The 16,142-nt window shown below is 49.3% G+C and overlaps 1 protein-coding gene across 4 annotated transcripts in view; it reads right to left on the bottom strand.

Annotated features, from left to right (window-relative positions):
• SMG7 (SMG7 nonsense mediated mRNA decay factor) overlaps positions 1-16,142 on the bottom strand; it is a 268,133-nt gene that overhangs the window by 200,886 nt on the left and 51,105 nt on the right. For all 4 annotated transcript variants that reach the window (XM_033915789.1, XM_033915787.1, XM_033915788.1 and 1 more), the window contains exons 2-3: positions 15,629-15,660; positions 4,808-4,925 (exon numbers count right to left, since the gene is read on the bottom strand). In XM_033915789.1, coding sequence (XP_033771680.1) covers positions 4,808-4,925; positions 15,629-15,660 — 150 coding nt within the window. The remainder of the gene's footprint in view (positions 1-4,807; positions 4,926-15,628; positions 15,661-16,142) is intronic.

Below are 16,142 nucleotides of genomic sequence, written 5' to 3'. Positions count from 1 at the left end.
AAGTTCTTTTTCACTGACAGGGTGCTTGATCGCTGGAATAGTCTTCAACTAGAGGTTATTGAGGCCAGCAGCGTGCCTGATTTTAAGGCCAAATGGGATAGACACGTGGGATCTATTCACAGAGAAAGGTAGAGGGTGGGTCATTGAGGTGGGCAGACTAGATGGGCCGTGGCCCTTATCTGCCGTCTGTTTCTATGTTTCTATGTAACATACAATAAATGGGCCATGCTCAGATTTCGCGGAGAGAATGTCTATCCAAACTCTTTTCCTGACCCATAAAATGATCTTCCAACAGAAGAGGAAGATGAGGGTCCACCCATTGAAGTAGAACCACAACCTTACCCGCCAACTGAGTACATCACCTACTGCCCAGGCTGTAGAGAAATACCCCCATCATAATACTGACTGAAAAAGACCTTCAGCGTCATTCCGGAAGAATGGTCTGAAGCTCCATAAACGGTAGCCTGACCATGCTCCAGAGTATAAGAATGAACAAGTACTGAGTCTCCTCTTAAGACCAGACTCCTGGAGCTGAGGATGGAAAGCACCGAGCCCCCCAACCCGACAGCCCGGGATGTTTGGTGGCCATGAGCTAGTCCAGCAAAGACCGAGGCATGCCTTTGAAAAGAGAAATCTCACTGAGCCACCAAATCATACAGAGCGATGCTTGAGGAGCCTACCAAATAATTGGAGCCCTGAGATACCTGGAACCACCGGAACAAAAGCGACTGCTGTAGCGTTATAATGGGAAAGCAAGCCGAAGTTCCCAGTGGAGTCAGCAACATGGATCCTAGAACCTGTACAGAATCCCATACTCTTGGTCATGGTGATCGAAGAAGAATGTAAACCTGAGACTGTGACCCATCGCCCTAGTATCTGGGAAGAAACACATTTCTCTCCTATATGAATAAAAACATCTCCCCGATATACCTATAAATAGTACAGGAGAAAAGAGCACTGTGCAAATTCGAAGATTCACATCCAAAGAACTGAGGAAAAGAAACCACCCTTTCCATGTCAGTCAAATGGCCCGACTAGAAGACGTCCGTATCAAGTAGTCAGTCAAGAAGAAATTAGGTGAATCGCCTGTTGGTGCCAAAACGGTACCACTGCCCACATTTTCTAAAATGTTCGTGAAGCCTTGGGTAGGCGAAATGGCATGTGCCAAAACCGAAAGCGCTGCTCCAAGAGAGGCAAGCAAACCTAGTGCTGATTCGGAGTCCATAGTGAAAATGTAAATATTCTCCCAGTTTTTCTGCAGAAATGTGTAACCCTGAGAAACTAATTCAGCAGAATGGGATCCAGCCTGCCCAATGCCCCCGTCCTGGGCACCATGCAGTAAGTGGAACAACGTCCCTTAGTTCCTGAAGAACTACAAGAACTGCCCTGAGGACCAGTAACACTTAAAAGGGAAACACAAAACATAGAGACTCAAGAACGAACCGGAAACCTGAGGAGGATGCAAAGTTGCAAGCATCCTGAAAAATGTTCACAGACTCCTGACCTGACATTATAGCGTCTTCTCCCTCATGAGAAAGCCTGAAGAGTCATTGGAAGAAGTCAAGATCCCCTCAGAATGAAGAGCAGAAGGTCAGGGAATGGCAGGATGAGAACTGTAGGATCTGTAAGAAGAAAGAAATTCTCCTAGGAAAAATCACGTTTCGCAATGTAAAGAGGAATATACTGGAACCATGAAAACAGTACTAACCCCATGCAACGTGAGCGAAACACGTATGTCCTTTAAAGTGAATACGTACTAGACACAATCAAGATGCTGCATCTACCGCCCTGTGGAAAACAACAGCATCCTAACAGGTATCAGACAAAGCTCACATCGCTAATGAGAGCTTCAGGGATGAGGCTAACAGCCACATAGTGCGCGCTCCTCCGCGGGTTTGATAGAATAGGTAATTGGCTCCTGGTTAGAAGGAGCTGCACAGCCCTTCCTGTCTGGTCGGGGGTCCGTTTAGCATGTGCCATGAGAAGATAGCCATGAGAAGATAGCGACAGGAGAAGCCAGCGTGATAAGCATGGAAATCTGAAGTCCAGGTCCTCTCAGAAATAGAGAAAGAGAGTCCTGGCCGCAGGAAGATGCGAAGTGTCATTATGCCCATAGAGACAGCCCGAACTTGGAAACTGTTAGTACTACCTTTAGGCATATATATCCAATGCCACTACTAGACACATGCAGCACAGCACAGAGGCCCAAATAAGAAGGACAGTTACCAACAGACAAAGACTCAATCTGCAGGGACCCCAAAAGAGACAATGAGATACCCATGTGAAATACAGGGCACTATCTTACTACTGATCTCACTGTGCTGTGAGTTGCCGTATGTCGCCCCAGTCCAGAGACAAACTGAGAGGCAGGGACCTGGGGGGGCCCAGGTGTAACCCCTAAAGCCGGCACCATTCAGCTGGACACCCCTGTCTCACTGAAGAGAAAATCTCAACAGGAGAAATAGAATGGCCATCTCACTGAAGAGAAACCTCAACAAGAGAAAATAAAGTTCCAGTCACAGCCAGAATCCAGGAGCTATTCAAATAGCGACCATCACCTGCTGGGAAATAGAGCATACTGGAGATACAGGAGGAGTGCCAACCAATAGGACCACCTGTTAATCAGTTTCTCTATCTCTGCCTGCTGGTAGATGTGTGCTATCCCATTGGTCTCTGGACTCATCTGCTGCTGTTGCTAAAGAAACATCTTATTTGTCTATCATCTACAAAATTCTTATAATAACTATATATTGTAATAAGGGCCAGCTGTCAGTGTCATTCCTCATGCAGCACTGTAAACCATGATACTGCACCCTCCACTTCTGAAGCTCACCCTGTCTGCACCCTCTAGTGCTGACCCATGCCTGGAATCTGTTGCCACCACAGCCCCACACCAAACAGAGAGATAGTCCCTTGTTTACACAATACAGATGCTCTCTTCTCTATTCTGATACAACCAAGAAAACCTGCGAGAACTGGAACATACGCAGGTAAGGCTAAACTCAAATAGGGCACTGGTGTTTGACCTAAGGGCTGCTGCGCGAGCGGACTGCGGGGCACGATAGACTACTGATCTGACCCAGCAGCAGCAATTCTTACATCCTTAACACATCTTGCTTCCGCTACTTACATTCCTTGGAACCACTGCCAAATTAATTTTGACAGGATGGGCGGGGGGAGATATTTATTAGCTCCCCCCTCTTCTCTCTCTTCCCCTCTTCCGGTAAATCGACCACCACACTGGAGAAATCTCATAAATTCCTCTTATTCTCCAGTCCTATGAGATTCCTAAACTTTGTCCACAAGATTTCTTGGGACCTCAAAACTAAAGAGCACTTTTTCAAAACTAACTCAATCAAACAAGAGCAGTTTTGAGAAAAATAGGTAGCATCTTTTGGACCAAGTGAGTTTTGCATAGAATTTTTTTTAATGCCACTAGAAAGAAACCCCCCCCCCCCCCCCCAAAACACAACATATGAAGATCCCCATAAGTCCTGTCAACCAAAGTCTTCCTGGGGAGAAGGGGGGGTCTCAGGATGATACATCTGGACTAAAAGGAAAGGAAATTAAACAGGCATGACTGAAATTTCACCTTCCTTAGCATCTGGTGGGATATACACAAGCAGAATCACACTGGGCAGGAAAGACAAGGTCCCCCTGAGTGATGACTCTACTAAAGTCCCACTGGGCTCTGGCTAGCACATCCAGTTTCTAATGCTTCATAAAAGAAGAGAGCAACATCTAAGTCACTGCCCTACAGATATCCTCAGGTGAGACCTCTCGGGCCTCTACCCAAGATGTCATTTGAGCAAGATTTGAGTGTTCTCAGAATGGAAGGCACTCATTTGTTCCTGCAAATAGAGACTGCTTCAATGCTGCCTATATCCAGCTCACAATGAAAGTTGTCCTTTATTCCATGGCCCGCAAAAGGGCCAGGCAAACAGACGATCAGAGAGCCAAAAGGTATTCATCTCCTGCAAGCATTAAAGCAGGACTCTGCAGATGCTCAGTCTGTGAATCCTCCTAGCTCTCAAATCTGAACCCTGATCCAAAAAAAGGGCTTGCCCAGGGCTATTTAGCAGTACTTAACCAGTTAGTGCTACTAAATAGCCCTGCTAACTAGATATTCCCTAACAGGCTAGGTTAAGGGCAAGCTGGATGCAGGGCCTGGGTGGAGTACCAGTTAACAGCAATTTTCAGCCCATTAACTGGCTAAGTAAATTGCATAAAAGTTTGGACAGCAAAAAGGATGCCCTGATTATATGCGGTAAGTTTAACTGGGTGCCAATCTGAATACTACCTGGCACTCTTAACTTCTGGATGACCGCTGAAATCTGGATATTCTATGCTGGGAGCCAATCATGTTCCAGCATTGAATATCCAGAGTCAGTTCATCCTGCAGCTGTGAGCAGCTCAGATACTGCTTACTCCTGCAGGCTGAATATTGGGCAGATTGTATTTATAATTCAGCATAATTGTCAGAATATTGAACAAAATGAGAAAGAGTAGCCGAAACTAAGATACCTGATACTTTTGGTATAAAATCTCCTCCCTTTTGAGTTGGCTGTTGCAATGTATCCTGAATCATTCTTTCAGAAAAATTCTTCATTCTATTATTTTAAGTTTAGAGAGATTGATTGGTACTTAAAAAGAAATCTCAGAGAAGAACCCTGGAACCTGATCAGAATTACCAGTTTATCTATTTCAACCAATTAACTTTTACTGAAATACTTTATGTCAAACAATGTGCACAAATACAATTGTCTATCTACAAAATTTGCTTAATCTCCATCAGTCCAATACTTACAGATCTTGCTCCACTTTTTTGTCTAGGGCATATTCAAGATCTGTCACAAGCATCTTCTGGTAAAGATCCTGCAGAGCCTGCCTGGATGTCCAAATCTCTGCTGGACCTAATTTTGAATCTGATCAACAAACAGCAGGGCATAAAGTCAATATTAGTGCCACTCTTCAGCACATTCCCACATGCCCCCTGATATAGAATTGGATAACTTTATGCAGCATGTATTATTTGTAACATATTTAACTCTATACAAAATTCTATGTAACAATATGTTGCCTGTAACCCATTTAGTACTTTAATTAATGAGGATTCAGCAGGCTATAAGAATGCACATAAACATATCTCTCAGATGACCTAAACAATATACACCAATACAGCCAGACAAAAATAAAATTCCTTTCTTTCACTTGGTAGTAAATAATCAACAAGGACCAAGGTAATAATCATTAATACTTGCATATTCTGGAGGCACATTTTTAGAATAAGTATTGTAGCTCTGGGTTAGATATTTCTCCATTGTGACCAGGTAGCCTCTCTCTTATTCATGCTCTTTCAGGTGAGGCCATGGACCTTCATAAATCAAGGATTTCTATACCCCCCAAACACACAGTTATGCTTTATCATTTTGCAGCTCAAACATTTCTTCAGCTGTACTCCAAAATATAGCAAGTTTCAAGTTTATTAAAAATTTGATGTACATGCAATGTCAAATACTTCAATGTGTATGACAGTTTAAAATTAGGAAACAAACAATAAAACAACTTTATACAAATAAACATATAGGCCCTGATTCTCCAAAGTACCGTCCCGATTTTAGGCAGCTGTAGGCGTCCTACAGCTGTCTAATCAGCCAATCGGGATGCACGTTTTTAAAAAAAAATGCTCCCCAGGCAGGCCTGAAGGCGCCTCCGGGAGCCTAGGGAGACCCACAAGATGCCTAAGCTCGCCTAAGGGCCTTAGGCGAACCTAGGCGGCCCTACGTGTCTCCCTAGTAGAGGAGAAGCTTAAAATGTAGGCCAGCAAAATGCTGGTCTACACTGTAAGTAGACGCGGCCGCTATACTTATCGCGGCAATGGATCTCTCTGCCGCAATAAGTATAGCGGGCCGCGGCCTGTCCGATCGCTGGCAGGAAGGGTGCCCAATCCTTCCTGCCCGAAGATGCACCCTCCCCCCCCCCCCCCGACAATATCAATCGCTGGCAGGAAGGGTGCCCAATCCCTCCTGCCCGAAGACGCACACTCCCCCCCCCCCCCTGACAATATCGATCGCTGGCAGGAAGGGTGCCCAATCACTCCTTAGACTTGGCCAATCAAACCTTAGACTTAGTGGGGATGGGCGGACCCGCTATGCCTAAGGCCTGATTGGTCCAGGCTTCTAGAGCCTGGGCCAATCAGGCCTTAGACTTCGGCGGGATGGGCCGGGAAGGGGCGGGCCCGCCTCATTTCGACCAGGCGTGCCTGCCGGCTGGACGGGCAAGACCCATCTGGCCGTAAGAACAGGTTAGTTTGGTGGGGTGGAGGTTTGGGGGTTGTTAGCGCCGGAGGGGGGAGGGTGTGTCTTCGGGCAGGAGGGATTGGGCATCCTCCTGCCAGCGATCAATATTGTCAGGGGGGGGAGGGTGCGTCTTCGGGCAGGAGGGATTGGGCACCCTTCCTGCCAGCGATCGGACAGGCCGCGGCCCGCTATACTTACAGCGGCAGAGAGATCCCTTGCCGCGATAAGTGTAGCGGGCCGTGTCTAATCTAACCCGATTCTCTAACCAGCATCTGTAACATGGACGCCGGTTACAGAATCGGGGTTTAGTGTAGGCCGATTCTGAATAGGACGCCTCTCCCGGGCGTCCTATACAGAATCAGGGCCTAGGTGTCTTGCGGGCCTCGCCTTCAATATAGGCGGCCTACCTGGGGAGCATTTTTTTTTTTTTTAAACGTGCATCCCGATTGGCTGATTAGACAGCTGTAGGACGCCTACAGCTGCCTAAAATCGGGACGCACTTTTGGAGAATCAGGGCCACAGTGTATATGTACAAACAATTACCAGTACAAAAGGAAAGGAGGGTGAACTACAATCTTTAAAGAAAATAGAGTTCATTTAGGGAAAAAAACAACTGGAGGGTAATAAAAATTAATCTTGAAAGCATGGCTAAACCTGGAGAAGAAGTAAAGCACAGTTACTTACCGTAACAGGTGTTATCCAGGGACAGCAGGCAGATATTCTCACATGTGGGTGACGTCATCCACGGAGCCCCGATGCGGACAGCTTTTCAAGCAAACTTGATTGAAGATTTCAAGTTTGCTAGTGCTGCACCACGCATGTGTGTGCCTTCCTGATCCACTAGAGGGCACATCCCCTCCTCATGGTCTTCAGTTTAGATAGCTAGCAAAGAAGCCAACCTTGGGGAGGCGGGCGGGTTGTGAGAATATCTGCCTGCTGTCCCTGGATAACACCTGTTACGGTAAGTAACTGTGCTTTATCCCAGGACAAGCAGGCAGCATATTCTCACATGTGGGTGACCTCCAAGCTAACCAAAAAGGGACGGAGGGAAGTTGGCAATTCAAGAAAACAGATTACACAAAACCGACTGGCCAAACCGGCCGTCGCTCCTGGACAGAGTATCCAGACAGTAGTGGGAGGTGAAAGAATGAACCGAAGACCAAGTGGCAGCCTTGCAAATCTCCTCGATAGGCGTTGACCTGAGGGAAGCTACAGAAGCCGCCATCGCTCGGACTCTATGTCCCGGGACTCGACCATGCCGCGCGAGACCAGCCTGAGCATAGCAAAAAGAAATACCAGCAGCCAACCAGTTGGACGAGGTGCGCTGGGAAACTGGGCGTCCCACCCGAGTAGGGCCGAAGGACAAAAACAATTGAGGAACCGTCCGATGAGACTGAGTGCGTTGAAGATAAAAAGTCAACGCCCTCTTACAGTCAATCGTATGAAGCGCCACCACGCCAGGATGAGAGTGGGGCTTCAGAAAAAAGACCGGAAGAACAATGGAACGATTGAAATGAAAGTCCGAAACCTTCTTGGGCAAGAACTTGGAATGAGTACGCAGGACCACTGTGTCCTGACAAAAAACAGCAGAAGACGGGTCCGCAACTAGAGGTTGCAGCTCACGGACTCTACGAACAGACGTGAGACCAACCAGGAATACCACCCTCCAGGTGAAACAGATCAAAAGAGCGTTATCAATGGGTTCAAACGGAGGTTTCACCAATTGAGCCAGGACCACCCTAAGATCCCAAACCACCGGAGGGGGCTTGAGCGGAGGATGAACAGTGAAGAGACCCTTCAGAAAGCGGGAAACCGTCGGATGGACGGAGAACAGCTTCCCATTCAGCGGCCGAAGAAAGGCAGCAATCGCACAAAGGTGGACTCGGATAGATGTCGATTTGAGACCAGACCGAGACAAGTGGACAGATAATCCAGCACTGAAGGCAAGGAGGCAGAGAGTGGATCCATGCCGTGCTCAGCACACCACGCAGCAAAGCAGGAGCATTTCTGGGAAAAGCATTGCCGAGTGGAGCCCATACGAGAAGCCTCGAGAATATCCCCACCGACTGAGAGAAACAGAAGGAGGGAGGCACGTTGCGAGGAACCAAGCTGATAAGTGGAGAGACTGCAGATTGGGAGGCAACAGAAACCTCAACACTGAGACAGCAGAGAAGGGAACATAGGTAGAAGCAGAGGCTCCCTGACACGCTGAAGGAGCAGGGAGAACCACAGCTGTCAGGGCCACAGAGGAGCCAGCAAGATCATGGTGGCGCAGCCCGACAGGAGGTGCATCAAAGATCTGAGAATCAGAGTAAAGGGAGGGAACGCATAGAGGAACCTGCCCATCCAATCGAGAAGGAAAGCATCCACCTCGATGCGAACCCGGGAGAACATTCTCGAGCAATATAGAGGCAACCAGTGAGTGAGGGGCGAAGCAAACAGAACTACCTGTGGGGTTCCCCACCGAACAACCACATGCCGCTGAGTCTGAGAATGGAGCGACCATTCATGCGGCCGAAAAGGGCGACTCAACGTGTCCATCAGACAATACTGCTCGTCCCGGAAATACACCGCCCGAAGAAAGAAGTAGTGGTGTAACGCCCCCTGCCAATGACGAAGGGCTTCCCTGCAAAGTAACAGGGAACCTGTACACCCTGGCTTGGGCACAGTACATCGCCACCGGGATGTCGGGACGCACCAGGGCCCCGCAATCTTGCAACCAAGAACGAAAATCCACCATGCATTATAAATGGCCCGGAGCTCCAGCAGATTGATGCGGCTGCGACGGTCCGCACCCGACCAAAGACCCTGAGTCCGAAGGCCGTCGAGGTGCACCCCTAAGCCTATGCCGAGGAGTCCATCGGCAGAACCTTCTGATGCGGGGATACGAAGAGGTGGCCCACCAACGAAACAAGCGTGTCAAGGAGGGAGGCACCACAATGTGCTGGGAAGCGGGATCCCGATCCTGCCATCACTGAGATGCTCGGGTCCAGCGGGGAACACGAAGATGAAACCAGGCGAACATCGGGACATGAACCGTGGAGACCCATGATCCCAAAAGGATCAGCATCAGCTCGGCCGAGGCCGAAGACCGCTGAGACACCATCTGACTCAAGCGCAGACAGGCGGCCTGCCGAGGCAGAGGCAGAAAAAACCGGAGGCGGACCGAGGACAGAGGGGCCACCATCCGGCATAACCAAACAAGGACCTCCCCCTGAGGCCGAGACAAGAAGGAGCGCAGACCAACTGGGTCCAGGTCCGCCCCGACAGACTCCCGAGACTGGGGCGGGCAGGCCAGGACCAGACGCAGATGGGAGGATGGGAATGCCCAACCGACAGAAGCGAGGCTATACTCCCGGTGCGTAGACACGGAGACACCTCTCCCGAAGGGAGGGGAGGAATCCCCAGAAGGAGAGCCGCCCGGAGGCTATGCGAGAATAGTCAAAAAGACGGCCAGGAGTCGCCGAAGCCGGCGGCTGGACCATAACCCGGCGCTGCTGCAGCTATTGCGGCTGCTGCGAAGGAGGCCGAGATAACACAAGAAAGGTATCCGGAGGGCCCCTCCGGAGTAGGAGTCCAAACCACCAAGGCAGACGGGATTCAGCTGAAGGCGTCCCGATAGGCGAAGGACCGGTCGCGTCCTGAGAGGCGGTTAGTGGCCACCGCAAGAGAGGCCTCAAGAAGCACAGAACTCACGCAAGTAAAAGTGGCGAGACGATCCTGGAGGTTCGGATCCTCAGCCACACTCTGCGCCAAGCGAGATGACGCATGGCAGGAGCAATAGAGCCGGAGCAGGGAGAGAGTCTCCTCCAGGAAACGGAACTCCGTACTACAAGAGTCCGTCACGGCTGCCCGGACTGAACCGAAGAGAAAGCGGAGAACCCTTTCGAACAGGAGATGGAGACGCCGAGGCACAGAGCCCCAGACGACGTCAAGGCACTAAGCCCCCGTCAATAACGGGGCGCAAACCCGCAGTCGACGCCGAGGCCCAAAGCCTCAGCCGCTGCGGAGGTATAAAGCCACCAGCGACGTTGCGGCCTCAAGCCACAGTCGACATCGAGACACAAGGCCACAGCCAACCAAAGGGCACAAAGCCCCTAGCGACGGCAAGTCACAAAGCTCCAGTCGACGGCGAGGCACGAAGCCTCGGCAACGACGAGGCACAGGGCTCCTGCCAACAATGAGGCCCCCAGCCTCAGTCGACGTCAAGGCACAAGCCTCAGGCGACGTCGAAGCACAGCGTCAAGTGACGCGGAGCACACGGCCGCAGCTGACGTCGAAGGTACAAAGCATCCGTCGACGTCGAAGACACCCAGCCCCAGTCGATGTCGAGGCAGAAAGTCGAAGCACAAAGCCGTAGACGACGTCGAGGCACCAAGCCGTATTCTATGTCGAGGCACCAAGCCGCAGTCGACGCCGAGGCACCAAGCCGCAGTCGACGCCGAGGCACCAAGCCGCAGTCGACGCCGAGGCACCAAGCCGCAGTCGACGCCGAGGCACCAAGCCGCAGTCGACGCCGAGGCACCAAGCCGCAGTCGACGCCGAGGCACCAAGCCGCAGTCGACGCCGAGGCACCAAGCCGCAGTCGACGCCGAGGCACCAAGCCGCAGTCGACGTCGAGACACAAAGCCTCAAACGACGTCGAGGCACCAAGCCGGAGTCAACGTCGAGGCACAAAACCCCAGTCGAGGTCGAGGCACGAAGCCTGAGACGAGGTCGAGGCACGAAGCCCCAGTCGACGTCGAGGCACGAAGCCCCAGTCGACGTCGAGGCACGAAGCCCCAGTCGACGTCGAGGCACGAAGCCCCAGTCGACGTCGAGGCACGAAGCCCCAGTCGACGTCGAGGCACGAAGCCCCAGTCGACGTCGAGGCACGAAGCCCCAGTCGACGTCGAGGCACGAAGCCCCAGTCGACGTCGAGGCACGAAGCCCCAGTCGACGTCGAGGCATGAAGCCTCAGTCGACGTCGAGGCACCAAGCCTCAGTCGACGTCGAGGCACCAAGCCCCAGTCGACGTCGAGGCACAAAGCCTCAGTCGACGTCGAGGCACGAAGCCCCAGTCGACGTCGAGGCACGAAGCCCCAGTCGACGTCGAGGCACGAAGCCTCAGTCGACGTCGAGGCACGAAGCCTCAGTCGACGTCGAGACACGAAGCCTCAGTCGACGTCGAGGCACAAAGCCTCGGTCGACGTCGAGGCACGAAGCCTCAGTCGACGTCGAGGCACAAAGCCTCAGCCGACGTCGAGACACGAAGCTCCAGTCGTCGTCGAGGCACATCGAGGTTCAGAAGTCGGCACCGTACCAATTAAACTGGTAATAAAGGTGCAGCAGTGCGCTCCATAAAGGGCAACCTCGAGATGTGTATTCCCATGAAAGGAGGCACGCTTCGAAGGTCTCGTAGAGGCGGGCACGACTGCACACGATGCCTGGAATGCCTGAGACTCAGCCGGTGGCATTACCGAGGTAACGCAGCTAGAAGAACAGAAAGAAAGAAAGAAGACTTACCGGGGATCGAAACTACTCAGTCCGATTCCAACGAAGGAAAAAGGGTCCCGGCCATCCTGCTCACACGAGGTGAGCCCAGAGAGAGGCCAAGGAAGAAGAAAATACAGCTGCAGCCAAAAGAGGCCTAGCCGCATGGCTGAGGCCCAAGAAGGGCCTGCCGGTGGAACCAATAAAAAGTCCTTTTTTTTTTTTTTTTTTTGAAACAAAGGAATACACGATCAATCAACAAACGCACAGCGACTCCCTAACAAAATAAAGAACCCGCGGTGCTAGAAAGGCACTTAGAAGAACGCAGAGAAGAGAGACAGGGCTTTCTGGCTCCGCGGAAAACTAAGAACTGAAGACCATGAGGAGGGGATGCGCCCTCTAGTGGATCAGGAAGGCACACACATGCGTGGTGCAGCACTAGCAAACTTGAAATCTTCAATCAAGTTTGCTTGAAAAGCTGTCCGCATCGGGGCTCCGTGGATGACATCACCCACATGTGAGAATATGCTGCCTGCTTGTCCTGGGATAAAGGAGATTACAACCTATATGTAAAGTCTGATTAAAATTAAGTATTAGAGCATATGCATTAATGATAGAAGAATTATGCTATGTCTCAAATGCGTCCCTATACAAGTAACTTTTTAAAGAGCTTTTAAATTTTTCTAGTGAGGACTGACCACGTAAGTAAATTGGTAAGTTGTTCCAGATCTGGGGTGCTACAACTGAAAAAATAGTAGATCTCCTAGTACCTATTACTTTTAAAGAAGGGATAGTCAGCAGATGCTGTTTGGTTGATCTAAGTGTCATAACTGGAGAATATGGTATTAGAAGATGATCCAGAAATATTGGTGCATTAGTTTGTTGGATTTTAAAGGTTATCAGTGCAATTTTATAAATTATTCTATGCGAGGAGGGTGGGGAAGAGACCTGGAAGGGCCCAGGTGTTGCCCCCAAAGCTGGCTCCATCTGGCCAACAACCCTAAGCTCTACTGAGACTGCAGCCAAAGGAGAAAATAGCCTTCCAAGACCCAGAGCTGAAGCCAAGAGTTAGCAAGATAGCAGCCATCCAATCTGCTGGAGATAAAGCATACTAACTGGCCAGGAGAGGTTCCATCCATCATATATTCCTACAAGTCAGTTCTCTATCTCTACCTGCTGGCAGATGTGTGCTTTCCCACCAGTCTCTGGATTCATCTGCTGCTGGCACTAAGGGAATGCACATTACTCCTGGCAGAATTCTGCGCAACTACACATTGCAGAAATTGTGCCGAATGCCCAGGGACACAGAATTGCCGGTGTTCTGTGCAGAATTTCAACACTCCCATTTCTGTGGTGCAAATTGCAGCCGGTGACATTTTCAGGCAACCAGCACATGCTCTGCAGGCTTCCCTCTACCATGGTTCTGCTCTCGATGATGTCACTTCCTCTTTCTTCGGGCCAGACCACAGGGAAGCCTACAAAGCTGGCAGCAGATTGCCTAAATCAGCACTCCCGAGGTACACAGGATGTATTGAAGACAATGGGGAGAGATTGAGAAGTGCTGATTGGGGAGGATAGGGTAATAGATCTTGGCTGGGGAGGGGGGTTGGAACAGAGGTGAGGGGAGCTGGGACAGGAGTGATGGAGATGTTGGCTGGGGGGGGGGGGGGCAGGCATTCTCTGTTTTCTCTTCTGTAATTCTCTATCATAATTTCTCTATCGTAATTGGATTGTACTGAATTTCGACACTGTGAACCAAAACTAAAACCCAGACCCCTCCTATGGTCAGCATACCTTCTACAAAACTGGTCAAATATCAATCATTTTTGGCATAGAGAAACCTAATTGTATACTGAGTAGCACTTTAAAATAATTTTAATCTTGGGGGTAGTAAATGGTTGAACATTTTGTGCCATTTAAATGGTTCTTGGCCTCCTGCTACCAGCCTTCTGACCAGTTGAACCTGACTGTCTAAGAGGTTTCAAAAAGTTGTCCAGAGTGCATTTCTTCCAATCTGCTGGCTGCGTGTATGAGCTGGGTTCATAAATTCAGCTCTTCACATAAGCTGGATAAAGCCCAGGGAAAGGCCACACACTTGAGCAGAGGTGGTGTCCCAATGGCCCCTGATGAGGCCTGCAAAGAGTCCCCAAACTCTGTGCACTTGCTATTTGTACTATTGCCAAAACCAAACACCGAGTGGGATATTTTTCCCATTTTGTGGACCCACTTTAGCTCCCCAGCCCTAGAGGACTCAGATGAGGAGAGGACCGAAGCTCCCAACCCCTTCCCTCACGTGCCGCGGTACAAAGATGCTCCTTCGATCCCTGACTGTCGCAATCCTCTCATGAATTCAATAGATTAGGAGCAGAAGAGTCCATCCCATTTGATATTATACAAAAATAAAGGGGCTTTGAGACAGGAAAAAAAAAACACTGTGAGGGGGTGGGGGAAAAAAGAAGATCAATAAAATCCAAGATGGCTGCCTCCACGAAAATTGCACCAAAAACAGCCCGTGAAGACAATGTAAAATAATAAACACTGAAATAGGGATTTTGGAGGTGGGAGACCTGAACTCTACCCCCAGAAACAGATAAAAAAAGCTATTTTTAGGCCTTTCTGATTTTCTCATAGGAGATAACAGAGTTGTACTCACAGACATTGAGTGCCATGCCTGTCAGCTTTTTTCACTGCAACTGAAGTGAAGGGAAAGGAACTTCTGCTTCAAATTTTCTCCAAATGGACCAATATTCAGGATCTTTGGGCTGCCAGTTGGACAGACCCTACTGAAACCTCTGCCCCCTCAGAACCTATCAACGTGACCGGGGACGGGAAAATGTAGACTGCGCCCTGATACCCCCCAAGGGCTCTTACTCAGGGTGCAAACAGTCTGCACTTAAGCCTCTGAAAGGTCAGGAAGCAAGCAAGCTTGCTCCTAGGGGAAGGGACCCCGAGCTTTAAGGTGGCTCTACAGGTACACCTGAAGTTTGCCCTATGAAGCTGCAGACTGGCTCCAAGAAAACTGCGTCCTTTCTCAAGCACAGAACCCCTCCAAAAGGAGTCTCACTACACCAAAGCCACCGACTAAAATGAACTTAAATGAAAAAATAAGAAAAAGGGGTGATAGACTCAAGAGCAATGTAAGGAAATTCTTCTTTACGAAGAGGGTGGTGGATGCCTGGAATGCGCTCCTGAGAAGTGGTGGAAAGGAAAATGGTGACAAGAGTTCAAAAAAGCGTGGGATGAACACAGAGGATCTAGAATCAGAAAATAATAGTAAATATTGAAGAACTAAGGCCAGTACTGGGCAGACTTGCATGGTCTGTGTCTGTATATGGCCATTTGGTTGAGGATGGGCTGGGGAGGGCTTAAATGGCTGGGATGGTGTAGATGGGCTGGAGTGAGCTTTGACAGAAACTTCAGTAGTTGGAAACTAAGCACAGTACCGGGCAGAGCTTTGGATTCTTGCCCAGAAATAGCTAAGAAGAAAAAAAAATTTTTAACTGAATCAGGTTGGACAGATTGGATGGATCATTCAGGTCTTTATCTGCCATCATCTACTATGTTACCAGAAGCAGAGCAGATCAGAAAGACTTCTACACGGTTCGCTTTGAGAAATAAAAACTGCATGGGGCTCTGTGTTCCTTAGCTATGTGGGAGGAGCAGAGGAAATAAAGTATGTGGTTTTCTGCAAGACCTGGTTCATGGGTTGAGATAAAACACCTTTTGTATTGATTCTGGAGGGGACGTAACAGAAAATCACATTGGTCACACAAAAGATTAAAACAATTGGTTAAATGTTAGTCTATTTCCTGAGATTAACAGATTGACCACGATAAATTGTAGAATCAGTCACTCACCGGTCATGTCAGCCTTCAGGATCTCAGCCTGTCTGCAAGACAAAAATCATAAATATTAGAAACAAGGAAAAACAAAATTAGAGAACAATTTTGTAAGAAGTGAACATAAGAACAAGAACATAAGAATATAAGAAGTTGCCTCCACCGGGATCAGACCAGAGGTCCATCGCACCCAGCGGTCCGCACCCGCGGCGGCCCATCAGGTCCATGACCTGTCAAGTGTTCCCTGCCCTAAAAAAACCTATCCTTACTTCTATCTGTATCCTTCAATCCCCTTTTCCTTCAAGAATTTATCCAACATAACAAGCTTTGCCATACTGGTAAAAACCAAAGGTTCATGAAGTCCAGTATCAAAAGAGTAAAAACAGATTTTATGCTGTTTATCCTAGAAAAGTAGTACATTTTCCCAAGTCCATCTTAATGACTTATGTATGGACTTTTCTTTTCAGAAATTACCCAACTTTTTAAAAACCCCGCTAAGCTACCTGCTTTTACCACATTCTCTGGCAACAAA

Source organism: Geotrypetes seraphini, chromosome 12 (genome assembly GCF_902459505.1).
Source record: "Geotrypetes seraphini chromosome 12, aGeoSer1.1, whole genome shotgun sequence".
Taxonomy (NCBI): Eukaryota; Metazoa; Chordata; class Amphibia; order Gymnophiona; family Dermophiidae; genus Geotrypetes; species Geotrypetes seraphini.
This window is presented reverse-complemented; position numbering and strand designations above follow the sequence as displayed.